This window comes from Dermochelys coriacea, chromosome 1 (genome assembly GCF_009764565.3).
Source record: "Dermochelys coriacea isolate rDerCor1 chromosome 1, rDerCor1.pri.v4, whole genome shotgun sequence".
Classification (NCBI taxonomy): Eukaryota; Metazoa; Chordata; order Testudines; family Dermochelyidae; genus Dermochelys; species Dermochelys coriacea.
In genome coordinates this window covers 6,364,730-6,391,725 of record NC_050068.2, presented here as the reverse complement: position 1 = coordinate 6,391,725, position 26,996 = coordinate 6,364,730, and the positions used below count along the sequence as shown (strand labels likewise).

Sequence of the window (26,996 nt, the reverse complement as noted above, 5' to 3'; positions counted from 1 at the left end):
CAGACCCATCGCTATCTGCCCTGTTACTTTACATCCCCCCCCATCTAGGCTACAAGTAGAACCAGGGTTTGACATCCAGATCCTGTCACTCTTACGTGGTGAGTCGGGGCCACCAAACATACTTGTAACAGCCACGTGTCATCCGGGTTTGTGACTCTGCAACTACACATTGCATGACCAGGTTCACGTGGGTTTAATGGGAGGAAAAAGGGGAAAACCAGCAAGCCCACAGTGGCTAGGGGATAGAGTAGTCAGAGGATGTTCATACAGAGGGACACGAGCACAGTCTAGCGGAGAGAGGGAAGACAACTTTTCCAGCCATGTGGCAGTCTAGGCTGCTATTAAGGGAGACATATGGTTCGCTGCCAATGGAGTATTAACCACATGTGGGGTGGACACAGGTCATGTTTACAGCCAACCATGCCAATAACTGGTTAATGTATCAATCCGAAGGCTTATCATTGCCTGAACTTTGAACAGAAACAACAAAAACAAACACAGCACTACTCACTGTCAAGGACTCTATTTTGGTTTTTGGCACAGAATTTCCAGTGTTGAGGTTTCACTTAAAATAATAAATAAAACCTCAAATCAAACGTGAATAGGGTTACAGGCAAGTCTGATTCCTTCCAGAGCAAATAAAAGATACAGTTAAATGTTGCTTCAGAGTGCTCACCAAAAGGTTGGGGAAAAACATGGCTTTTGTTCAGGGGGAGATCTGCTTCGACTGCTCCTGGACTTCCCTTCTTTCCACACCATAAGGTCTGATCACTGATAGGACACCGTTTTGCTCACCCCAATTTGAATTCACCTGGTTTCCCTGCCCCCAGAAGTAACACCACATTCATGTTCAACGGGCAGATTTAGAAACTATTTGGTTTTAAACCCCCCACAACGTCTTTTAGAACAAACATCCATGGAAGTGCTCTATTGATATATACAGTACATGCCCGGAGTAAGGTAAATATGCAGCCCATGTAACAATAAGAGCCAACCTGGAGTTCATTGAGTGTCCATGAAGGAGTAACAGTGGTCCGAGTATAGCATTCTCCTTAAGCACCCTGACACTGCACCTCCATAACCTTGTGGCTCACCATGCTTCTGCTGATCCTGGGACCTCTGCCTAGATCTGCCAATGTACCTCAGTCCTCCAGCACCATCCTTCGCTTCTCCTGACACTGCCAGTCTTATGAGAATGATCATTAGCCCAGGGAACCATGCGGCAAAGAACCATCGGTCAATCAGAATATTGTGCTGTCTACTGAGAGTCATCTAGCACAGAAAGACGTGCAGCCCTTCACATGCCTTGGCTACTGACTTTCTAACTCTCCGGGCACTGAAAGACATGTGGGCATCAATGCTTTTCCAATGCGTCAGGGTAAAGATGAAGCGGAAGATGGCAGAGCTCATTCACAAAGGCCTAAACGACCGTAATACGCCAGGACCTCACGCTGCCACAAGCGGTCACATGCTGCCTGGAGAATTGCAGAGTCAGGCTGTGGAGCATAGGCAGATGGGATACATCCAGGCTGTCCACGTCCCTATTCTCTGACATGCGTCTAAGTTTTTGTTCCAGAGATGCTTCCAAAGACCTGGCCGATCCCTGTGTAGAACAGTTCTCTGGCTGTATTGCAACCAGACTGCTGCACCCAGCTCCTTATTATTCAGACACTTGGGGAGGATGTTAAGTATTTCTTTATAGAAATTAGAGAGGGATGGGGATCGTAACCACCACAAACAAGGGTATATTTAGCTTTGTTTCCAGCAGACATCAGATTTGTTGATAGACCTTGCAAGCCCATTCACGAGCTGGGGAGGTTAACATGAAAGCCCACCAACACCATGACTTCTGGACTGCGCACTGAGGATGCCCAGGCTTTCCCAGAAAGTCAGTTTGGCAGGAAGATGCTTGAACTGTTTCCTTAAGAAATCTCTTCAAATCATGAGCTCATTTGCATACAGTAAGGCAAGCTCCAGTCACTCACTGCGTGCCATGCACCAGGAATGGCCACCTCATCCCCATCTGAGACTGAGTCAAGTGTTGCAGCAAGATCTCCAGTTACTAAGACATGGATTCTTTAACAATCTAACTCACATGTCACAAGTTGGTAAAGTGAAACTTGTCAATCAGGGCCTGAGTCTGACTCCCTCCAACTCAAGATGAGTCGTGCATTACCCCACAAAGGGTTCCACTGAATTCAAAGGGACTGCTGAGTTAGCTAGTGAAGAGGAATCATAATCTGGCCCTACATGAACAGAATATATTGAGAAAGTCTTTTATTAAACTTGCCAAATAGTAAAAGGCAGTCACCCCCAGTGGGCGCCCCAGGCAACCTGAACCAAGGTTCTGCTGTCCCTCTACAGAAAAAGAGCACATCTCTTTAAACGCCCTTTGGCAGTGTTTGGATTTCAACACACCAAACAGGGTTTTTCCTCCAGCCACATTCAGGGAAAGCTCCCAAAAGGGGCAATTTGACACTTACCCCTTAAGTAGGTTTGTCTGTTCTGAGCTGTGGGGAAAAGCAAACAAGCCCCAGCAGTCTGTTCTGCCATCCCCTTTTTGGGATGACAGTTGGAGGCATGGGGTGGGTGGGGCAACCCAAACTGGGCTAGGTCTGCTCAGCGGGTAGAAGATACACTGCCATAGAAAAACGATAAAGTACACAGAACATTCCAAAAAAGGGAAGAGCGCAAAAAAAGATGGCTTGTCACACGAGACTACGTCCATAACAGAGGTCAGACTATCGGGTTCATTTCCTCTGTTTAGTACCTGGCTCGCCAAGCCAGGAGGTGAGTACGCCCTAGTTCATCCCTTAGTGTTATGCACTGGAGGCAGCTGCATGTCCCAGGTGTAATCTGCAGGCTGTGATGTTACCCTCCCTTCCCTCTAGTTGGCTACCTGACTGCATTCCACCTTCATTGTGAGCCCCTCAATCACAGGCCCGGCGCTCTGCATCTGTTCTCCTGGGCAGCGCCTACCACAGGTGGATTCCTAGGTCGTTCTGCATGTAGATGCATTGGACAGGGCATGTGATGTTAAGTTCTAGGTCTCATGCCTCCAGCTGCGCAGTTCTGAGCTTTGCTCACCGCAGGCGCCTCTTCTCGGGTTAACTGCATTTACTCTTTCAGAATCCGGCCCTGACTACTGGGGAATCCAGCTGGCTTTTACAGTGATCAAGGGCCACAGGAGCCCTCTGCCACCAGCTTACAGCAGAGTCGCTAGCAACTGCTGTAAAGAAGAGACCTGAGCAAATGGTGAGAGATCTGTTTTAGCCAGAGAAGGTGGGAAAGTACTTAGCAACCTGCTGTGGGTTTCTGTGAGAGGTCTCTGCTAGCTTCCAAAACTAGCTTGGCTTTCTTTGTTCTAGGGAAATAAGACAACTAAGTGGAGAGGTGGCTGGAGGAGGGAAGTGGGACAAACATGAATTTCCTTTTTAATCTGCAATATAAAGTTTTAAATACGCTCATTAAAATAATTGTTTTAAAAAAGAATACCCTTCCCCCGCCCCAGCATAAACCCGCTTTGCTGGGAGCTGGCCAGCACAAAGTCTTTCCCTTAGTCCCTGGAGACATGTTGTGGGCGTGTAAGATCCTGAGAGGTGAATGATACAAAGCAAGTCTTCCTGGCCAGCTGCTGCCCTCTGCCATGGCTATGGAAGTCCTGTTGTGATGTCCCCGGCTCGCTGGCTGCTCAGGATTTATTCCAGCCCCAGGATGTAGTTGATACCTTGTACCAGTCCAATGATAACGGGTTGCCAGGCCACCAGGTAGCGTAGCCAGTCGAGCAGCTGCCCGTACATGACGTGGGGCCTTTCCCAGCTGTATGCAGAAAGAGTTAAAGCAGCAAAACGGGGAAGCAGAGAGAGAAAACGGGGGGCTGGCTCAGAAGGCTGCGGGCACATCTTACCTAGCTAAAGCCTTCAGCATGCAGCCCTCTTATTTGCATCAGGCACCTTTGACTTGAGGATGGCAGAACGATAGGTAATGGCAGAAAGGTTAGAGGAAGTAGACCTATGACACGGTATCAAGATGGCAACCTGAGATAACAGCACACAAAGAGGGACCTTCCAAAGTAGACATCATACAGATGGGTTTTCATTTCCTTGGGCTATGGGCTCAGGGTAGGCTATGCCAGTGGGGGACAAGGGCAGTGCTGGAGTCTAGCATCACTTGATAACCCTTCTTGTGTGTCCAGAACAGCGACCTTCTGTGCACTGCTGATGGAATCCCTGGCACTAGCCCCTCACCATGGCATTCAGAATAGTGCAATCCATGGGCTGAAGCGTATCCCCACCCCACAGCTCAGTGCTGGAATAGGAGCCTGGGGATGGAGGAAGGGTTTCTGGACTGGAGAACTACTACAAGGAAAGTACTGAAGGGGCAAGGGTCTTCACCCCATAAGGTGCTATGCTACACAGCTGTGCAGCAATGAACGGGTAGTGTAGAATATCCTTAGGCACTGTTTGGATGAGGGTATGATTAGAACCTTGCCCTCTTTCAACCCAGCTTTGTAGCAACAACGTTACTAGGAACAAACAGTCAAAACCTAACATTACAGCAAGCAGTCAGTAGCCCATGTATATCCGATCTGCTGAGTAAGATGGGGCCATGTTTACCAAGTCAAGCCAGACATAAAATTCCCCCAGCTCTTACCTGCCAGAATAAAAACTAAATGCAAGCACTAATTGGGGGGGTGGAGGGGAGAGAGAGAGAGAGAGAGAGAAGTACTTGCCTCATTCCTATGAGCTGCCTGCAGAGGGGATGTGATAACAGGGTACACATTGAGTGAGGGGGGTAGGATCTTTTCAAGGATGTCTGACAATTGGCCCTACAACTTTACTTGAAGTGGGAGCTCAGGAGTAAGAGGTAAATGTTCATAAGAGGATACAATAACTTCTAATAACCCAAGTTGATGGGAAGAGGTACAAACGGGAGACCGCTGAAATCAGTCCAAACAAAAAGCGCTGAAATGATGCTGTTAAGAACAGGAGACATGGAGCTAGAAGTTAGTGAGCCAGATTTGGTGTACATGATAGTAAGCTTGACTGGTGGACAAAACAGCGAGGGGAAGGGCTATTCCAGCCACCACTCCCTGTTTGAGAACAGCTTTTGGGGGTGGGGGGGGGGGAGACAGATGGCAGACAAGGCGGCAGCTAGCAGAGTGAGCTTCACCATCCTGGCTGCCACCTGCACCATTCCTTGGGACCCCAGGGCCTTCGTTACCCTGACCTTGCGAAAGGTCCTGAGCGGACCAGAGAGAGGGCCCAGATGACACCCAGCCAGCACCAGGACTGAAAGGACTTTAAACAGCAGCAGCACCAAGAACTTCGATGCCATCTCAGAGACCGTCACACAAGGGGGTTTTCCCACCTAAAACTCCTTCCAGCTAACAGGAAAGGGCACGAGGGATGCTGTTAAGATAAAGGCCTGACTTAATACTTCACATTTCTACAGCTTTAACTGGTTTCCCTCTGTTTCTGTATCTTTAAGAAAAGTTTTAATGGCATGTTGGCCAGGGTACTAAACCAGTTGCGGTCTCAGTATACTGAACCCCTTCCTCCTTTAAACCTGGGTTACATTAACACGGCAGCCCATTTATTCCAGCTACATTCATACAAGGGGAGAGAGGGGAGACTAGAAAGTTCATGCTTAAGACAAGGAAAGCAAAACTGAGGTGGAGAAACATCTCCCCAGTCCCCCTTACACAGGACTTTATTTTGAAGCACTATGCAAAGATCACCCAGTCCTCCTCCCACCCGTGACAGAGCGAGAGACAGATGGGAGATGAAGGGCAGGGAAGCGTCATGTCCAAGGCCATACAAGTTACCGGCAGAGCTGGGATTAGAGCTTGAGGCTTCCTTACTGCCAAGTAGGCTCATTCTTCCACCCCGGGCCACCTTCGTGGTTAAGGGACTGGATCCCAGCTCGCCGCTGAAGTAAATGGGCATTTTGTCATTGATTTCAAGGAAAAGCAAAATGCACCTAGGGTGAGCCAGGGAATCAGTGGAAGAGCTGGGATTAGAAGCAAGAAGCTCCTGGAGACCCAACCCTCCTCCATCTCCAGCGCAGGGCTGTCATGTTGATTGGTTAATAAGTTTGCAGATCACCTTTAAGGTGCAAGACAAACAAAAGAAAAGTTGTTAGGATTTGGTCACAAGGCCAGAAAAGGATACGGGTTACTGAACATTCTCTTGAGATCCACCTTCTCTTTGCAGTAGGGACACGTCTGTTTCTTCCCAACGATGCACCAGCCTCGGATGCAGAACTCGTGGAATCTGAAGAGTGACAAGTTAAGGGAAGCTGCTCTTGGGGGGCAAAAAACACAGCAAAAGAGCAGGAACACTGGGATTAGAACTCAGCACACCCAGACACACGAGTCCCTGCTCTAATCACAGAGGAAGCCATTCAGATCTGCCCGAGCAGCCACGTATTTGTTCAGTCTACTTAAAACACATTTTGGCAGCCAAATGGGAAATAATTCTGCATGAATTTAGACTTGCTACTATGCACTGACCTCACTCCTGGGCCAGGCATGCTCTACTGTTCACATCACCCTCCCCTAGGAGATAACAGTGCCACCCGAGTAGCCAAGTCACCGGCAGAACCAAGAACATAAACCTGGCTAGTTAATCCATCAGGGTTTGGCGTGCTGGACAGGTTTAACAGTGGGGTAGATAGTGGGACAGGCACTCTGACTTGATAGTTACAGGTGGGGCAGGTAAACACATAGTCATGGCTGCCCTACAGGTTTCATTGTAAGACAGTTTTCAGTTGCTTGTAACTACGCCAGACCTAAATCATTCAGGATGAAATTAAGGCTGAGCATGGATGGAACCGGCGATATGGACAGGCTGGAGGGCCAGGGGCAGAAGGGCCTGTCACCACTACAGAATGCTCCCCTCTCAAACCTAGAATTGAGCCCATTATTCCCAAATCTCAACATTCCTCCGCTGTCTAGCAACTCGCTGTGAAACCCGTACTGCATGGACCTGACACGAGAGGAGCTTGTGAACTGCACCAGGTTCACCCGTATGCACACACAGCTCCGTGAAGGAACTGCCAACTACTATCCCCAGTGGACCACGGAAGAAGAGTGGAGTACAGACTGGCATTCCTCAGGAGAAAGCAGTGCCCGCCCCCTGGTTTGGAAGGAGTGTAGTTAATGAGGCAGGGGACAGCTGGAAAATAAAACGAAATGCTGATTCTACTATGGCTCCTTGGGGCACCTCATTAGCCTCTCCCACCATGTTGGAAGTTGACCAGTTATTCCTGCTACTCTCTGAGCCAGATTCCAGACCATTACAACCCTCTACCTCTTACCCTACAACATCGATTCTTTAACAGACTCTTGAGGGATTTTATCAAAGGATTTTAGAAAGTCCCAATCGTATCTACTGATGCACCCTTATCTTCTATTTTGTTTACTCCATCAACTGGTTCTAGTCCAGGGGTTGGCAATCTTTCAGAAGTGGCGTGCCAAGTCTCCATTTATTCACTCTTATTTAAGGTTTAGCGTGCCAGTAATACATTTTAACGTTTTTAGAAGATCTCTTTCTATAAGTCTATAATATATAACTAAACTATTGTTGATGTAAAGTAAATAAGGTTTTTAAAAAGTTGAAGATGTTTAATTTAAAATTAAATTAAAATGCAGATCTTATCAGTTTAGTGTGATCCTTGCCCTTGCTTTTCCTTGCTGAGTTTTCTAATGTCTGGCATGTATTTGGATACTTTAAGCTGCACACAGGCTTCTGAGTAATCAGTTATTAATCAGCTCCGAGAGGGACAGAGGACAGATTTCATGTGTGAAAATACCTGTTCACACAGGTATGCGGATCCAAATGCTGAAAGCATTGCAAACACAATTTTCTTCAAAATAGTTAAATTTCACTGGCAGGGACGTCCAGCAGGTGAGAACAGAGACCCTATGATCTCTCTAGGTAGCTTCAAGTGCACTCCGCAGATCTCCAAACTTTGATGCCCACAATTCTGAGCTTTTTAACTGAATGAGCTGCATTTCGACATAGTCAAGAACCCATCCACTGAAATACAGACAAGTCCAAGTCGCTTTTGTTGAACTTTTCAGGTTTAATTAGAAAAGAAAGCATTGGGCCAAATCGCTGGAAATCTTGAAATCTGTCAGAAAATTCTGATTCCAGTTCTTGCCCCCTCTTGCCCGTCTGTACCCCTCAGTGTCCCAGGCTGGGGGCCAGTGGGCTGCAGCTGGGGTCGGCAGCAGAGCCCTGGGTCGGTGGCCAGGATCCCAGGCTGGCAGCAGAGCCCCCTGGACTGGTGGCTGGGGTTGGCAGCGGGCTGAGTGGGGCCGGCGGCCAGTAGCCCAGGCTGGCAGCGGAGACCCCGGGACCGGTGGTCAGGACCCGGGCAGCGTGAGTGTCACTGAAAATCAGCTTGTATGCCGCCTTTGGCACGTGTGCAATAGGTTGCCTACCCCTGTTCTAGTCTGCCAGTCTAGCACTTGGGCCACCCGTCTCGTCATGGCATCACAAGTGCACGATCACGCTGCGGGGAAATTCTAACCACGACTAACATCCCATATATTTAGAAGTTCAAGATTATATTAGAGAAAGGAAGTTAGAGTAAGAAAAATATATGGTCACCTTGTCAACTGTCACTCAGTATCAGATTGCTGCCTGTAGTATAATCTGTTTCCACCTCACCACACGAGTACAAAATTTTCTTCTATTAAATTCTTTACTTCTCTTTTCCTTCTAATTTTCGGTTTAATGTCAGCTGCAGTAAGTCTGTGGTCACTAACAACAGATACCATCTACTTCCATATCTGTAATTACACCTTATGTAGCTCCAAATTAAGTCAAGTGCTGCTTGCTCCCTTGTAGTTTCTGCTCTTTATTTTCATATTTTGACACCCAGAAATGATGACTCAAATGTCCTGTTCACCTCTGGGTAGCTGAACTCTCTCATTACCACCACCTTCTAATGACTGAGTTCTAGAACGCTGCTTCTTGCTTATCCATTGTTCACCACACTGCTTACGCGTTATCATGCACTTTAAAGAAAAGATAAAAATCTGCAGTCCATGCCCAGAGAAACTTACAATTGAATTAAGACATGGAGTGAGACCAAGCAGTATAGAGGGAGAAAGGGTAAAAGGAAGAGGAGGATTCCAATAAGAGTTTGTGGTAGTTGCAGGGCTTAAATTCATTCAGAGCTGTCCAGGGCAGAGGCCTGGTGGGGGTTGCGTGCGGGGCTCGCGTGCGGGGCTCAGGGAAATACTATATGAGAATTTAAGCCCTGGGTATTTGCATATCTTGATGGCAGTATTGTTTTTCAGTTGGAGCAGGGAAAGGATGGGAATAAGGTTAGAAAGAAGAGGGGAAGGGAAGGTAGGTGAGATGATAGGGAAGATGGGGCTAGGAACAGAACTGCTGTAACTAGCAATTAATAGGAGAGGCATAGGTGACTTGCAGATTTATAAGAGCATGAAAAATAGTCAGGGCAGAAGGAGGTGGAGTTTGAGAACACAGGAAAAAGGAAAATGAGGGTGAGAGAAGGATGAAAGGTATAAGACGGGTAGAGAGCAAGGCAGAAGGACAAACAGTACTGTAGGGATGTCCCATGAAAGAAGATCAAAATAACGGGACGTCCTTGGGGCACCTTAGAGACTAACAAATTTATTTGGGCATAAGCTTTCGTGGGCTAAAACCCACTTCACCAGATGAATGGAATGGAAAATACAGTAGGCAGGTATATATACACAGCACGTGAAAAGATGGGAGTTGCCTTACCAAGTCAGGGGTCAGTTCTAACAAGCCAATTCAATTAAGGTGGAAGTGACCTATTCTTAACAGTTGACAAGAAGGGGTGAATACCAAGGGAGGGAAAAAAAAAATCACTTTCATAGTGCTAATGAGGCCAATGCAATCAAGGTGGCCCATTTCAAACAGTTGACAAGAAGGTGAGAGTATCAGCAGGGGGGAAATTAGTTTTTGTAGTGACCCATCCACTCCAAGTCCTTATTCAGGCATAATTTGATGGTGTCTAGTTTGCAAGTTAATTCCAGTTCTGCAGTTTCTCGTTGGAGCCTGTTTCTGAAGTTTTTTTGTTGAAGAATTGCCATTTTAAGTCTGTTATTGAGTGTCCAGGGAGATTGAAGTGTTCTCCTCCTGGTTTTTGAATGTTATAATTCTTGAGAACACTGACCTCCCGACTTGGTAAGGCAACTCAGACTCATAGATATTAAGGTCAGAAGGGACCATTATGATCATCTAGTCTGACCTCCTGCACAATGCAGGCCACAGAATCTCACCCACCCACTTTTGCAATAAACCTCTCACCTATGTCTGAGCTATTGAAGTCCTCAAATCATGGTTTAAAGACTTCTATGAGTCACTGGCAGAGCTGGGATTAGAGCTTGAGGCTTCCTTACTCCCATCTTTTCATGTGACTACTGTATTTTCCACTCCATGCATCTGACGAAGTGGGTTTTAGCCCACGAAAGCTTATGGCCAAATAAATTTGTTAGTCTCTAAGGTACCACAAGGACTCCACGTTGTTTGGCTGATACAGACTAACACGGCTATCACTCTGAAAGATAAAAATATCACTGGCCTAGACTGTCAGATCTTTGAGGCTGGGATGGCCCAATACTGTGGGGTTCTGGTCCAGGACCAGTGTTCTGAGATGCTATCACAATACAAATAAAACCATCCTGAAGCTTGCAGACTGTAGCCAATGTTTTGTATCAATACAGTGCATCCTCCTCAATCTTACAGCACTTGATCTGAGAGTAGATTGAATTTTCTGAGGATCTACAAATAAGTTTGTTAGTTTGAGTTAAAAATAAAATTGGGATCTCTACAGTTTTGGGAGAGGCTTTTTAATACTACTAGCAAATAAGGCATTGGGTTCTGAGATTTAAAAGTTGACTCAGCTGTAGATTTTAGCGAAATCTACTGCATGGGCTCTTAGGGTTAACAACGAGTCTTTTTTTCTTTTAAAAACAAACAAACCTTTAATATTAATTTCCTCCTAAATCATGATGATTAAAATCAATAAAAAGTGGACAGAGAGATCAGATATATCACAGGATGCTCTAGAACAGGGGTTGGCAACCTTTCAGAAGTAGCGTGCTGAGTCTTCATTTATTCACTTTAATTTAAGGTTTTGCATGCCAGTCACACATTTTAACGTTTTTTAGAAGGTCTCTCTCTATAAGTCGCTATATTATATAACTGAACTATTGTCGTATGTAAAGTAAACAAGGTTTTCAAAATGTTTAAGAAGCTTCATTTAAAATTAAATTAAAATGCTGATCTTACGCCACCGGCCTGCTCAGCCCGCTGCCAGCCTGGGATTCTGTTCACCTAGGCCAGCAGCAGGCTGAACGGGGCCTGCGGTGGCCCGGCTGGCAAGGGGCCGGTAGCCAGAACCCCAGACTGGCAGCGGGCTGAGCAGGGCTGGTGCCCGGGACCCCAGGCCGGCAGTGGGCTGAGTGGGGCCAGCGGCTGGGACCCCAGGCCAGCAGTGGGCTGAGCGGCCGGTCTGACTCAATAATAAAAATCACATACTGTTGTCTCTATTCTTTACTGGACCAGAATAGAAGCACAAATAAGGTGCTCGGAAGGCTCGTGTCTTTTTTTGTTGTTTCTTTTGCCCCCCCCACTTTTTTTTTAAAAAAAAAAAAAGATTTGTTAGCTAGTAAGTCTGCTGCTGTGAAAAGTGATTTTAAACATAAACACTTTTCACAGCAGCAGACTTACTCAGTCCTGGCAAGCCTGGGGACAAATTAAGCCTTGAATGGGGAGGTCAATGGGGGGGAATGGGGAGGAGAGGAGATGCATGATGGGCTGGCGGAGGCTGCGGGGGCCAGGGGTGATGAGGGGGGAGCCCCGCAGCCGGGGGTTGGAGCTCCGTGGCCAGAGCCTGCTGCTCAGCACCCCAGGGCTGGAGCCCAACTTTACCATCCCCAGGAAGGTGGGAAACTCACTAGATACCTGCTCCTACAGCATTTGTGTCTCGGAGGGTTGTGGGGGGGGAGAGGGAGTGCACACGGCAGGGTCCAACCCAAGCCCTGGGGGAGGGACCACTGCTTTGCTTCCCCCAGTCACTGCCCAGGAGACTGTGGCTGCAAGAAAAGTCCTTGGTGGTCGCATGTGGCCATAGTGGCCGCATTTGAGAAATGCTGGCCTAGATCCCTCCCAAACTGCTCAGCTCATGATGGAGAGTCATGTGCTAGGGCCAGTGTTCACATAGGGCCAGAATATTTATTCAAAACGAATGAACTCAGAACGGTGATTACAGCCTTAAAGACAAGAGCAGCCCATAGCTTCAGGCATGCTTTCAATCTGGCCCTTATCTAGGGCCAAGTTTAGACACCTGGCTCTACGTCAATGGTTCTCAACTTGCAGCCCATGTGACATCCTCAGGGCCATATAGGTAGTATTGGATGCGGCCCACAATGGTAAATAGGTTGAGAACCACTGCTGTAGCCCATAGGATTATTTTGCTAGCTATTATATCCTACTAATCTAGCCAGTCGTATTAAATATGTTTCTTTATCTGAATTAATCCATTTCATTCTTATATTTTATCAGTATTAATTCCTAATTCCATCTGTTTCCTAGTAAGTTTTGCTGAAATGCAAGAAGCCTACCGGCCTGTAACATCCAGTAAGATCCGCTATATAGCTAAAAGTATAATCAGTTAAGAGTAAATCAGCATAAACTCTGGTAATCTTTGGCATAGATGAGAATGGTCCCTGAACTTTGGGGAACCAAAGGGAGGAACTATACACAACACTGAACAGGTTTATCTGACATCTACAACTGGTTGGTAACCACAGGGTACACCACAACTTGGAAGAGCCTAGGTTGGCAGTTTTAGAGTGAGATAATCCTTATTAATATATTGAAAGTAAGTGTCATAATCCACTAACCTACAGGATAAGGGTACCCATACCTTTCTTAGGGTCAGGAAATAAGATTTGGGTATAGTAGTTTGGGCCTGAATTACAGTGTCAGGATCCTATAAAATACCTTGTACGGAAGAAGTCTGGAGCACTCTTCTAGCTTCTTTCTAATGATCAGTCTAAGTTTTTCTTTTAGCTCTATTTGAGCTCACTCTTTTAGCGCTTCTTTTAGTCTTTAGCTCTTTCTTTAATCTTTGTTCTCCCATATTCTATAGACTATCTTCTCTCATGCTCAGCTTGTGCAATACAGTATAACTACTCAACATTCCTAACTATCGGGGAAGTCAGCATCATCGTGTTATGGGGCATGCCAGGCGTAAGGCTAGTCCTTCACCTCCTATTACTGGGTCCTCAAGGAAGGTATGAGTATGTTAAATTAAGGTACTTCTAACTGGAATGTTACCACCAGAAGTTTTGGAATTCTTTTATTGTTTTTCAGTTTAAGTTTCATAGCATTTATTATTCCTTTGTTAATCTCAATAAAGTTTTTATCAGTTTGGTATTGTCCTCAGTGTAAGTGTTTTTCCCAGGAACCCCGAGAGTCCTCTCCCGCTATAGAACTCTCCGAGTTCTTGAACCCTGTAGTCTGAATTGGACAAGAACCTATAAATCTTCTGGTCGGATGCAATCTGTAGCAAGCAATAACAACTAACCCATCAAATTCAGGTCATCATTGTGCTAGGGTAATCAAAACTGTGTGTCAGGTTTTTAATTGTACTATCAGCAGAAAACCTACAAGACCTTTAGTAGAGACAGATACACAAAGTAACACACGCATGGGACCAGGCAGCCCCAGCATCACTGGGGCACTGTGTGGTTAATGACTTGCAAAGTAAGACGTGCTCTGAAAACCACAGTATTTTCAATCTGATCTGTATGTTCTGAAGATTTCCTCAAACACCACCTATATCAGATGTACACAAAGCAAAAACTGAACCATGACAGAAGCAAGTAGGACAAGCCCCCTCTGCCCAAGAAAAATCAAAACACAGGAAGAAGCAATGGTGCAAACTCCTCCAACATCGTCCCCTCGGACTTTCTTGAGGGACAACCTCTACTGGCTGAACGGCTATCCCAAAGCTTTGGCCTCTGGACAAAGTGCATCAGCAATGGGGGTCTACTAATGCTTGTTTTGATGGTGTGGATGCTTATCCACTAGGAACTGGACCATAACCAAATTGGTTTCCCATAGATGACCACACCATCAGATGGCAATTACTTTCTTATTGCCAGCTTGGGCTGGGTTTAGAACTGGTGACCCAGAGGTGGAAGGTTCTCACTGGCAAACCCCTGAGTGACTCAGCTGTCTAGTTCTAGGCAACTTACACTGAGCCTGCTCCTAAAGCACAGATAGAGGTAAGCAATTCTTGGAAAATATGTATGCTCATCCATAGCTTAACCTGTTCCTGAAATGCAGCCACTTCAGAAGAGAGCTGCTGCCATGCAACTAGTTCATGTTTGTTCTTTTTCTAGAGATATGAAAGTCAGGAAAGGGGGAATTCTGAGAAGTAGAATGAAGTTACCCAAACAGCAATTCTGATCAGATTCCAAATAGTGACCCACAGTGGGTAGCATGCTACCTGAGGTGCTAGCTCTCCGGTCGCTCCAGGAAGAGAAAAGGATACACATGATTGCAGGAAAGCCTGTACGTGTTCTCTATGATCCCTTCTTCATTGACATCTACAAAGATCTGTTGGCCACACACAGCACAGACGCTGTCAGAAAGGTGCTTCGTTGGCATTCCTGATGCGCTGTAAAACTGAATAGGATGACGGGAGGGGACAACATAAGACAAAAACTAGTCAGAATTAATGTGCATTCACTAACAAAGTCTTGCTCCTCTACAGTTCAAGCTAAAGGAGTCTGCTGCAAGATTAATTGGCAGATAGTGTGATCCACTGGTCACAGCAAGGACCTGGGAATATGAACTTCTGGCTTCAGTCACAGATCTCCAGGGCAGGCTTCAGCCCCCCTCCCCTGGTTCAACCAGAGGCTCTGGCAGCAGGTTTCAGCCCCCCTGCCCACTGCCATGGGGCTTCAGACCCCCCCGCAACACTCCAGCTGTGGGGCTCCAATTCCAGCAGGGCTGGTCTTACTGAGCACTATGGTCAAGAAGCAAGGAGTGGGGTGAGCTTGGGGTGTGAGGCAGCAGAAGGGAGCTCAGGGCAACGGGGAAGGGAAGCAGTGGGAATTGGGCAGGCATGGGCACACAAAAATATAACTGGACATTTTTATTATTGAGTCTGCAAAAAAAAATCCTATATAAATAAATTACAATTATTTGGACACATACGTACATATTTTTTTCCCCCTAAGTATTTTAGGAAAATGAGTCAGCCACCGCCATCAAAAAATGTGTTGTGAGAACCCCTGTCCTAGAGACTGTTACTGAAGGAAATGGGGAGGCTGAAGGCACGTGCTTAGACACCCATCTCAGTTACAGCTAGTGTGACCAGACAGCAAATGTGAAAAATTGGGACAGGGGGTGGGGTAACAGGAGCCTATATAAGAAAAAGACACAAAAATCAGGACTGTCCCTATAAAATCAGGACATCTGGTCACCCTAATTACAGCCCTTCCTGACAGAAACACCACACTGGGGGTCCCCTCAGGCCACATACTATTACAATTAGAGCTGGTCAGAACATGGCTGCTCTCTTCTAGCAGCAGGCAGAATTTGGGGGGGCAGGGGGGAGGAGTACAAGAAAACCAAAATCCCCAAAATATTTTGATTCTGGAATGCCACTGCAGTGCCCCATGGGCTAGTTTGGATTCTCCTATATAGCTCATACTCACTAGTCAGATTACTTCTCCCATGAAGCACCACTGTCTCTCCTGTTGGTGAAGGGAGGTAGTGCAACATGTCTGCAATGCATCAGGGGAGATTACGGGCTGGGCTCCCCATCTGGATTTTGAGGTGAATGGGAGCATGAGGCACCATAATGACAGGTTTCAGAGTAGTAGCCGTGTTAGTCTGTATCCGCAAAAAGAACAGGAGTACTTGTGGCACCTTAGAGACTAACACGTTTATTAGAGCATAAGCTTTCGTGGGCTACAGCCCACTTCATCAGATGCATAGAATGGAACATATAGTAAGAAGATATATATGTACATATACAGAGAAGGTGGAAATTGCCATACAAACTGTGAGAGGCTAATTAATTAAGATAAGCTATTATTAGCAGGAGACAAAAAACTTTTGTAGTGATAATCAAGATGGCCCATTTAGACAGTTGACAAGAAGGGGTAAGGATACTTAACATGGGGAAATAGATTCAATATGTGTAATGACCCAGCCACTCCCAGTCTCTATTCAAACCCAAGTTAATGGTATCTGGCTTGCATATTAATTCAAGCTCAGCAGTTTCTCGTTGGAGTCTGTTTTTGAAGCTTTTCTGTTGTAAAATTGCCACCCTTAAGTCTTTTACTGAGTGGCCAGAGAGGCTGGTGTTCCCCTACCAGTTTTTGAATGTTATGATTCCTGATGTCAGATTTGTGTCCATTTATTCTTTTGCGTAGAGACTGTCCGGTTTGGCCAATGTACATGGCAGAGGTGCATTGCTGACACATGATGGCATATATCACAGTGGTAGATGTGAAGGTGTACTCCTGTTCTTTTTGAGGCACCATAGTGGCATTTTGGAATCAAAATATTGTGGTTGTTTGGTATTTTGATTAAAAAAAGGTCAGTTTTCCATGGAAGCCAGTCATGTTTCAGAAAAGGTTTCACTTAGTGAAAAAGAACCAATTTCCATCAAACACATCTGACAAAGTTTTTGACCAGGCCTATCCTAAAGCATGGGCAGTAACCAAATTATCACTACAACGGACTCTACGCAGAGTGACTGGTGATTTTGGGAGCCCAACTCCAGACAGCTTAGAAAATGCCAAGCACCAGCTCTCTGAAAAATCGGGTCCCATTAAGGTGTCATGCTAGATACCCAAAACCACGCTGCCCATAGTCACTAGTGGGTCCCTTTTGAAAATCTTGGCTGGTTAAATATAAAGTGGGCACTTACGCAGAGCAATGGTCAAACCTAGAATTTGATATAAAGTGCTTGAGTTAAAAAAAATAAAATAAAATAAAGGGTGCTATTTGAAGGTAAGGTTTAACATGAAGGCAACAATCTTTATAAGTGCCATACCCAGCAATCTGTAGGCTGGCATAAGGCAGCCATTTAATTTAGGGAAAGAAGTGAGCCAAGTTACCAAATCCAACTGGAACGGCAGGTGGATTTTGTGAGCAGCTGTGACCACTCACACAGGAAAAGAGGCAACACCCCCAGTTCGGTGGAGAGGGCCATGGGAGCTTTACTGACCACAGGTGAGCAGGAACAGCGTCCGAGCAAGACCTCAGACCCTTCTTCAGCAGCCCAGCTCCCCCGAGCACTATGCTGGCCCTGAGTCCAGGGAAAAAGCAGCCTACTGAGTCACCAACACTGGACGTCCCTTTTAGCTACAGCTAGGCATTGATATGAGACCAATCAATCAATGCAGTAGTTGAATGGCTGACTGCCTTGGGAGTCTCTCTTCCAAATACTAATCAGGCCTGTTCCTCTTTAACTGATGAAAGAACAGCTTGAGCTGTATGTTGGCAGAAAAAAAAAAAAAATTAACCAGCACACTGTCTTTTAACCAAGGCCACACTTCGTTCATCACTTTAGCTGTGTCTGATTGGACAGTGTCTCTTCACCCTAAAGAGGTGGGAGACTGGAACAAGAATACTATTTTAGGGCCTTTTCTTTCCCCAGAGAAAGGATTCAAACCCAAGTCACAGAATAGTGGTTGAGGTAGCTGAAATGTTTGATGACACAGGAAGTGCCAGACTGGATGAGGCCAGGGGTCAGTCTAATCTGTAAGCTGTTAGTGTCCAACAGCAGCCAGTACAGGTTGTTTTAAGGAAAGTGAAAGAAACCCTGCAGCAGTTATGCAATAGTCTTCCCTTGAGGAAGTTTTCTTTACCCTCACCAAAGAGCAGCTGGCTTATATCTTGGTTAGAAGGTTTACAAACCAGTCTCTCATTTCCCATATTTAACCTTTAGTCAAAATGCAGATTAGCAGAATGCAAGAAAGGATTAGTCATATATAAAGCTCTTGGTCTCAGTGGCAAGGAGTTCCAAAGATTAGTTATGTTGGTGTACAATCTGTTCCCTACTCTCAGTTTTGGTGTTCTGCTTTTCAGTTTCATTGATGTCCCCATGTTCTTGTATTATGAGAAGTGCCCAATTTACTTTCTCGCTACCCTATTCCCTCTTATTTATCTCCTCTCCAAACCAGACAGTTCTTACCTTTTCAGTCTCCTATGCCTCTAGCTACTTTTGTTATCTGTCTCTGAACCCCTTTTATCTGAGAGGTACCCACAACTGAACAGGCTATTCCATGAGGGCAATAAATGGATTCCTATAACCACACAGTAGTTTTTACTATTTACTCCATTCCACATGCATCCTAACATTGTTTTCTTCACCACTGGCTGCACACTGGAGCTAGACATTTTCAGTGAACCACCAGCAACTCCTCCTAGGCCTTTGTGTCCTTTCACAGACAGACGACTGCCTAACATCAGAGCCAAGGCCTGGGCTGGCAAGGCCGTCTTGGAAAGGAAGGGATGGAGCCTTCGTTCCCTAGCTCTGCGGGCTCATGGTGCGAAGGCCTAATGCAGTGATAGGAGGAATAGTCTGCCTCCCAGGAGGATGGAATCTGTGCACATGCCTCTGGGAAAGTGGAAAGGCACAACATACTGACTAGAGCCATCCTTAGATTCTTTGGAAGCTGGCTGTGGCCCATCAGAGCAGCTCAAGATCCTAATCCAGATAAAGTTGGAGGCCACCTCAAAAAGGTGACTTAATTTTGAGAGCCAAGATGGTCTGGAACACAACCCCATGTTCTGGGAGTCCCTAAGCTTCTGATTGCCAGAAGCTGGGACTGGACCACTGGGGATGGATCAGTGGATAATTGCCCTGTTCTGTTCAATTCCTCTGAAGCATCTGGCACAACTCATTGTCAGGAGACAGGACACTGGGCTAGATGGACCATTGGTCTGACCCACTATGACCATTCTTATGTTCTTATGACAAGGGATCCTTATGACCACAATCCCTGCAGCCAGTTTTCATGTTATTAGATCATCCATTGGAGAGGTTGAGGTTTTAGGACCCTGCTCGCTCTTCCACAGCATCTTCCATAACATGATCTCAAAGCACTTCATAAATATAAATGCTATCACACCAGCACGAGAGGGCTTTCATTCAGCATTGAAGAGGAGCAGCTTTGAGAAGAAATGCAAGTTTAGGATTGGAGATGGAACTCAATCGTAGACAAATGAAACTACAACATAATTAGATCTGTGCTCCCCCCTGCCATGCTAGAGCCTCTGCATTTATTTATTGACAAATAAAACTTGCAGAATTTTAAAATACTGCGTGCAGAATTTAATTTTTTGGTGCAGAATGCCCTCAGGAGTAGCACCTCCAGCAGCATAACACAGATTAGCACCACGTTGAACATTGTTTTGGTACCAACTCAGAGGGCAGAATCTACCTAGGGGCTCACAGCACTGTTCCCTGCAGAATCCAGGTGTTCTTTAGGGAGGTAGCAGAAGCTGAGTGACTCAAGTTTCTGGGTTCCCAATTAACTCAGGGAAAGGTAAGTGTCATTGTGGACAGCGCAATGAAAAAAAAAAACCCACCAACAAGATGTTGGAATGTGTGTGGAATAGAACAGAAAACACCGATTGTGACAGGTTTCAGAGTAGCAGCCGTGTTAGTCTGTATTCGCAAAACGAAAAGGAGTACTTATGGCACCTTAGAGGCTAACAAATTTATTTGAGCATCAGCTTTCGTGAGCTACAGCTCACTTCATCGGATGCATTCGGTGGAAAAGTTTTCCACCGAAAGCATCCGATGAAGTGAGCTGTAGCTCACGAAAGCTGATGCTCAAAAAAATTTGTTAGTCTCTAAGGTGCCACAAGTCCTCCTTTACTGATTGTGATGCCATTGTATAGATCAGCAGAATACCCCCCTCTGGAATACTGTGTCCAGTTGTGGTTTATCAGAAAGAGAAATACGCACTTCCCTGTGTTACAGAGCCAGCAGGGCTCAGAGGAAGACACGAAGAGCAATTAAAAACACAGATATCACTGAGACCGAACTCAGAGAGAGAGACTGGAGCTGTAAATGGGTAATTAGACAGCATAAAAAGACTCCAGAAGGGATATAAACCCTCAGACTTCAGGGCATAAACCAACCGCTAACTGATGGGGGCCAGAAAGAAGCTTCCTACTACGGTTAAGTTATTCTATATTTGTCCACTACACAGGTGGTACTGGCTACTGGCAGAAACAGGATACTGGACTAGAAGTACTACAGTTCCTATGTTCCAATCCAAATACTGACCTAGCTCAGTTTGGTTCAGCTTTTGAGATCTGACTGGATCATAATATAACTGTTATGGCAACAAAGGGGCTTAATTCAGGACACCTGAGTATTTAAATTCCTTCCAGTTTATCTGCAGCTTTCAAAGAAGAGCAACACATGATTAAGGAGCTAGACAGACTGATTTATGATGACAAATGTAAAACCATGGTCCACAAGTCTTTGGTAGGGTGGAAATACCAAAAAGGGAGAGATCATTTAGGTTGGTATATAAGTAATAGGAAATTAAAGTCTGAGTTTCAAGCCAGACTTGCTAAAGTTGAAGTCCACAAAGATTGTGGAATGGTCTCCCAAAGTGGACAATAGCAGGGTCCCTGCTGCGTCACTCAGAACGAGGCTGGACAAACCACTAGTGGATAAAGCCTACACTAGTAACCAGAGAGAATGGACTAGACACATTAGTTCTTTAACCATCTCCAACCTCATTTTGAAGGGCTAGCTGCATTAAAAGATCAGCTTTAATTTTAGGACTGTCACTGTTGCTATGATTCTTCAGGTCTGAAGAAGAACTCTGACTAGCTCGAAAGCCTCTCTTTCACCAAGAGAAGTGGGTCCAATAACTGATATTACCTCACCCACCAGGGTGGATAAAAATCAATGATTAAAGTAAATTAATTTTTATATATATATATATAAAAAAATCAGATATTTAAATAGGATTTTTTTGATAAAATGTTTCCCCCCCCTCAAAAAGCAATTAAAATCATGGAATAGGGATTATAAATTCTAATTCGATAGTATGAGACAATATATTCATGTAATGTTTAAGAAAAGTTTTGTAAATAAGTTCCAATAGTTCATGGATTAGGGACCCAATCTTATGGGGTTCCAGGGGCTTCTGTATAGATTATTTAGGTTAATCTTTCTATCTACCCAATGGGACTCAGTGCTCAGTCTAGAAGATACCATCAGAGAGGCTTACTTTTGCAATTCTCAAACTGTGGATTTGGGTCTTCAGAGATAACATGCTTGTTAACAGCAAAAATGTTTTTAAATATACAGAGGTGAGAAATAAACAGACCTCAACCCTATTGTCCCTCTGCAAATTTGTGAACACAGAGTCAATCCCTTACCTCTCTCTAACGCAAAGTTTCAAAAAGTTCAATGAATAGAAGATTGTTGGGGGGGGGGGGGGACTAGATCTGGACAAGGAGAAGTCTGGAGATAAACGTGAGAAGGGAGGGACAGGCATTAGAAACACAAGTGAAACTGTTTGAGCAGCATATTCCAGAAGTCTTGAGGTCTTTCTGAGCATAGCCTTTGCTGATTTGAGATCTACCATACTATGTTGTTTTAAAGAAAGTCACACCAGTTAACCGGTGGAAGTCACTTAAGCACTTGGATTCAGAGACTGCTGAAGTGACAAATCACACTTAACAGGAGTAGCTTCTTCTGATGTAGAAAGAATAATTTTCTTCCTTTGGACTAATTCATTCCAAACGGAGAAATCGTTTGGAACCTGAAGAAGCAGGAAAGCCAGTTTTTCTTTTCCAGATTATGAACAAACAGGAAAATGAAGGTGAAGAAGACTGAGTTAGCTGCAGAAGCCAATATTTTAAGTTTCTCATGTTGACTTGGCTGACAGTCGATTTAATTTTTTTTTTTTAAATTTCATTCAACTATTTTAGTTAAACAATTTTAATAAGAACAAACCCGATTTTAAAAAACTTGAATGTTAAAATTCAGGTTTCAGAGTGGTAGCCGTGTTAGGTTGTATCAGCAAAAACAATGAAGAGTCCTTGTGGCATCTTGGAGACTAAAATTTATTTGGGCATAAGCTTCCGTGGGCTAGAACCCACTTCATCAGATGCATGGAGTGGAAAATACAGTAGCAGATATATTTATACTTAGTACAAAAAAGATGGGAGTTGTCTTACCAGGTGTGTGGGGGTGGGGGGGTGTCAGTTTAATGAGACAATTGTCTTTAAATTGAAAACAATTTAAATGTCTGTCTGGTGATATTCTTCTCCATGGCAAAAAAAATCCTCCAAATATTAATGATTAACTTGTTGAATTGGAGATAGTTCACCTCCCAGTGACTTCATAAATATCTGCTTCAAATTTATCTTTGGTAAATGAAATGACTGATTGTTTGGTTATTTTCTGATATAGCTGTAAAACTAATCTGAAGAGTTTTCAAAATAAATCACTTTAAAAATGTATAGTGTGCACCTTCTAAAAATGAAATCTACATCTGAGTTGTTAAGATTATGTATTAAGGTTATAACAACCAACAAGAATGTACTTTTATGTAGAAATCCATGATTAAATGGAGTCTTCCTGACTAGTGATTTAAATCAAAAATATCCTGTCATCCACCTTTTCTCACTGCTGCTCTGAGTCATTCCTCAGACTAAGAAAGTGCTATAGTGCCAGCTAGTGGAAGACTATGAATATGAACGGCAGCCTCACAAAACTACCCGTCAAAACTTAGCAAGCCAAGCCCAAGAAGTTCACTTGTCCCGCCTTTATCACGAAGAAACTAATGAGAACCGACTAGTCCCATAAAAAAAAAAAAAAGTTTCCTTGCCCAAGACATGACGAATTTCTCAAGGCTGATTACATTCCCCAGGCCAATGGAAGGAACACCAAATATGAGTCCCAGGAGGATACAGGATGAGCTGAAGAGAATTATAAGGGAGAACAGGAATGGAAAGAACTTGCAGCCAGAGGGAACAGGAGAGAGACTGGAGAATAGCACCGTCACCAGGAAAAGGCACGTCTATGTGATCGGGGACTCTTTATTGAGAAGAATAGACAGGCCTGTAACCAGAGCTGATCCAGAGAATAGAAGGGTGTGCTGTCTTCCAGGTGCTAAGATACGGGATGTAGACCTGAGGTTGAAAAGGATCCTGAAGGGAGCAGGAAAGAATCCCCTAATTATCCTTCATGTGGGAACAAATGATATGGCTAGATTCTTGCTGGAAAGTATTAAGGGAGACTATGCTAGGCTGGGGAAGACGCTTAAGGAAATCGAGGCTCAGGTGATCTTTAGTGGGATTCTGCCTGTTCCTAGAGAAGGGCAACAAAGGTGTGACAAGATTATGACTATCAACTTAGGCAGTGGTGCTATAAGGAGGGCTTTGGGCTTTGGCCACGGAGGCATTCATGGACAGAGGACAGTTCCTTCGGGATGGACTTCATCTCAGTAGGGAAGGAAATGGACTTCTAGGATGGAGGCTGGCACAACTGATTAAGAGCTTTAAACTAGGAATTTGGGGGAGATGTCCAGGTAATCTCCAAGTCGGATTTTAGCATTGAGAGGGAAGACGACGAAGTAAGAAAGGATACAGCCATGGGTAGGAGAATGTATAGAAGGAGGAAGGGCAGTGTGGATACCAGTCTAATAGGTTATACTGGCTGTAGAATGACTGTGCCTAATAGGGTACAAAATGCGAGCGAGGAAAAACAGCAAAAATTAAGATATTTGTACACCAATGCAAGAAGCCTAGGTAACAAAATGGAGGAACTAGAGCTACTGGTGCAGGAAGTGAAACCAGATATTATAGGGATAAACATGGTGGAATAGTAGTCATGACTGGACTACAGGTATTGAAGGGTATGTGCTCTTTAGGAAAGACAGAAAGAAAGGCAAAGGTGGTGGAGTAGCATTGTATATCAATGATGAGGCAGAATGTAAAGAAATAAGAAGCGATGCAATAGATAAGACAGAGTCTGTCTGGGCAAAAATTACATTGGGGAAGATAACTAGTAGAGCCTCTCCTACGATAGTGCTTGGGGTGTGCTATAGACCACTGGGATCTAATTTGGATATGGATACAGCCCTTTAATGTTTTTAAACAAGTAAATACTAATGGAAACTGCTTGATCATGGGAGACTAACTTCTCAGATATAGACTGGAGGACCAGTGCTAGTAATAATGATAGGGCTCAGATTTTCCTAGATGCGATAGCTGATGGATTCCTTCATTAAGTAGTTGCTGAACTGACTAGAGGGGATGCCATTATAGATTTGGTTTTGGTGAGTAGTGAGGACCTCAGAAGAAATGGTTATAGGGGATAATCTAGGTTCAAGTGATCATGAGCTAATTCAGTTCAAACTGAACGGAAGGATTAACAAAAATAAATTTCAGAAGGGCTGACTTTCAAAAATTAAGGAAATTAGTTAGGGAAGTGGATTGGACTGAAGAATTTATGGATCTAAAAGGTAGAGGAGGCCTGGGATTACTTTAAATCAAAGCTGCAGAAACTATTGGAAGCCTGTATCCCAAGAAAGGGGAAAAAATTCATAGGAAGGAGTTGTAGACCAAGCTGGATGAGCAAGCATCTTAGAGAGGTGATTAAGAAGAAGCAGAAAGCATACAGGGAGTGGAAGATGGGAGGGATCAGCAAGGAAAGCTACCTTATTGAGGTCAGAACATGTAGGGATAAAGAGAGACAGGCTAAAAGTCAAGTAGAGTTGGACCTTGCAAAGCGAATTAAAACCAATAGTAAAAGGTTCTATAGCCATATAAATAAGAAGAAAACTCAAAAGGAAGAAGTGGGGCCGCTTAACACTGAGGATGGAGTGGAGGTTAAAGATAATCTAGGCATGGCCCAATATCTAAACAAATACTTTGCCTCAGTCTTTAATAAGGCTAAAGAGGATCTTGGGGATAATGGTAGCATGACAAATGGGAATGAGGATATGGAGGTAGATATTACCATATCTGAGGTAGAAGTGAAACTCAAACAGCTTAATGGGACTAAATCAGGAGGCCCAGATAATCTTCATCCAAGAATATTAAAGGAATTGGCACCTGAAATTGCAAGCCCATTAGCAAGAATTTTTAATGAATCTAAACTCAGGAGTTGTACCGAATGATAGGAATTATATTAGCAATTCTCCAATTTTTAAGAAAGGGGAAAAAAAGTGATCTGGGTGACTACAGGCCTGTTAGTTTGACATCTGTAGTATGCAAGGTTCTGGAAAAAAAATTTTGAAGGAGAAAATAGTTAAAGACATTGAAGTCAATGGTAAATGGGATAAAACACAACATGGTTTTACAAAAGGTAGATCGTGCCAAACCAACCTAATCTCCTTTTTTGAGAAAGTAACAGATTTTTTAGACAAAGGAAACGCAGTGGATCTAATTTACCTAGATTTCAGTAAGGCGTTTGATACTGTGCCACATGGGGAATTATTAGTTAAATTGGAAAAGATGGGGATCAATATGAACATCGAACGGTGGATAAAGAATTGGTTAAAGGGGAGACTACAACGGGTCCTACTGAAAGGTGAACTGTCAGGCTGGAGGGAGGTTACTAGTGGAGTTCCTCAGGGATCAGTTTTGGGACCAATCTTTTTATTACTGACCTCGGCACAAAAAGTGTGAGTGTGCTAATAAAGTTTGCAGATGATACAAAGCTGGGAGGTATTGCCAATTCAGAGAAGGATCGGGATATCATACAAGAGGATCTGGATGACCTTGTAAACTGGAGTAATAGTAGGAGGATGAAATTTAATAGTGAGAAGTGTAACTATGCATTTAAGAATTAACAACAAGAATTTTAGTTATAAGCTTGGGACGCATCAATTAGAAGTAACAGAGGAGGAGAAGGATCTTGCAGTATTGGGTGATCATAGGATGACTATGAGCTGCCAATGTGATATGGCTGTGAAAAAAGCTAATGTGGTTTTGGGATGCATCAGGAGAGGTATTTCCAGTAGGGATAAGGAGGTTTTAGTACCGTCATTCAAGGCACTAGTGAGACCTCACCTGGAATACTGTGTGCAGTTCTGGTCTCCCATCTTTAAAAAGGATGAATTCAAACTGGAGCAGGTACAGAGAAGGACTACTAGGATGATCCGAGGAATGGAAAACTTCTCTTAGGAAAGGAGACTCAAGGAGCTTGGCTTGTTTAGCCTAACTAAAAGAAGGTTGAGGGAGATACGATTGCTCTCTATAAATATATCAGAGGGATAAATACCAGAGAGGGAGAGGAATTATTTAAGCTCAGCACCAATGTGGACACAAGAACAAATGGGTATAAACTGGCCACCAGGAAGTTTAGACTTGAAATCAGACGAAGGTTTTTAACCATCAGAGGAGTGAAGTTTTGGAATAGCCTTCCACGGGAAGCAGAGGGGGCAAAAGATCTATTGGCTTTAAGATTCTACTCGATAAGTTTATGGAGGAGATGGTATGATGGGATAATGGGATTCTGGTAATTATTGATCTTTAAATATTCAGGGTAAATAGGACTAATCCCCTGAGATGGGATATTAGATGGGTAGGATCTGAGTTACCCAGGAAAGAATTTTTCTGTAGTATCTGGCTGGTGAATCTTGCCCATATGCTCAGGGTTGAGCTGATCGCCATATTTGGGGTTGGGAAGGAATTTTGCTCCAGGGCAGATTGGAAGAGGCCCTAGAGGTTTTTCGCCTTCCTCTGTAGCATGGGGCACGGGTCACTTGAGGGAGGATTCTCTGCTCCTTGAAGTCTTTAAAACCACGATTTGAGGACTTCAATAGCTCAGACATAGGTGAGGTTTTTCGTAGGAGTGGGTGGGTGAGATTCTGTGGCCTACGTTGTGCAGGAGGTCAGACTAGATGATCAGAATGGTCCCTGCTGACCTTAGTATCTAAGAATAGTGTTGTTTAAGATAGGAAA

General features: G+C 44.4%; 1 protein-coding gene across 1 annotated transcript in view; it reads right to left on the bottom strand.

Annotated features, from left to right (window-relative positions):
• Positions 1-509: 509 nt before the first annotated feature.
• The window catches only part of RNF121 (ring finger protein 121), a 45,737-nt gene continuing 19,250 nt past the window's right edge, over positions 510-26,996 (bottom strand). Inside the window, exons 7-9 of the mRNA XM_038401849.2 lie at positions 14,575-14,708; positions 6,174-6,275; positions 510-3,819 (exon numbers count right to left, since the gene is read on the bottom strand). Of these exons, the coding sequence (XP_038257777.1) occupies positions 3,699-3,819; positions 6,174-6,275; positions 14,575-14,708 (357 nt within the window). The 3' untranslated portion in view covers positions 510-3,698. The remainder of the gene's footprint in view (positions 3,820-6,173; positions 6,276-14,574; positions 14,709-26,996) is intronic.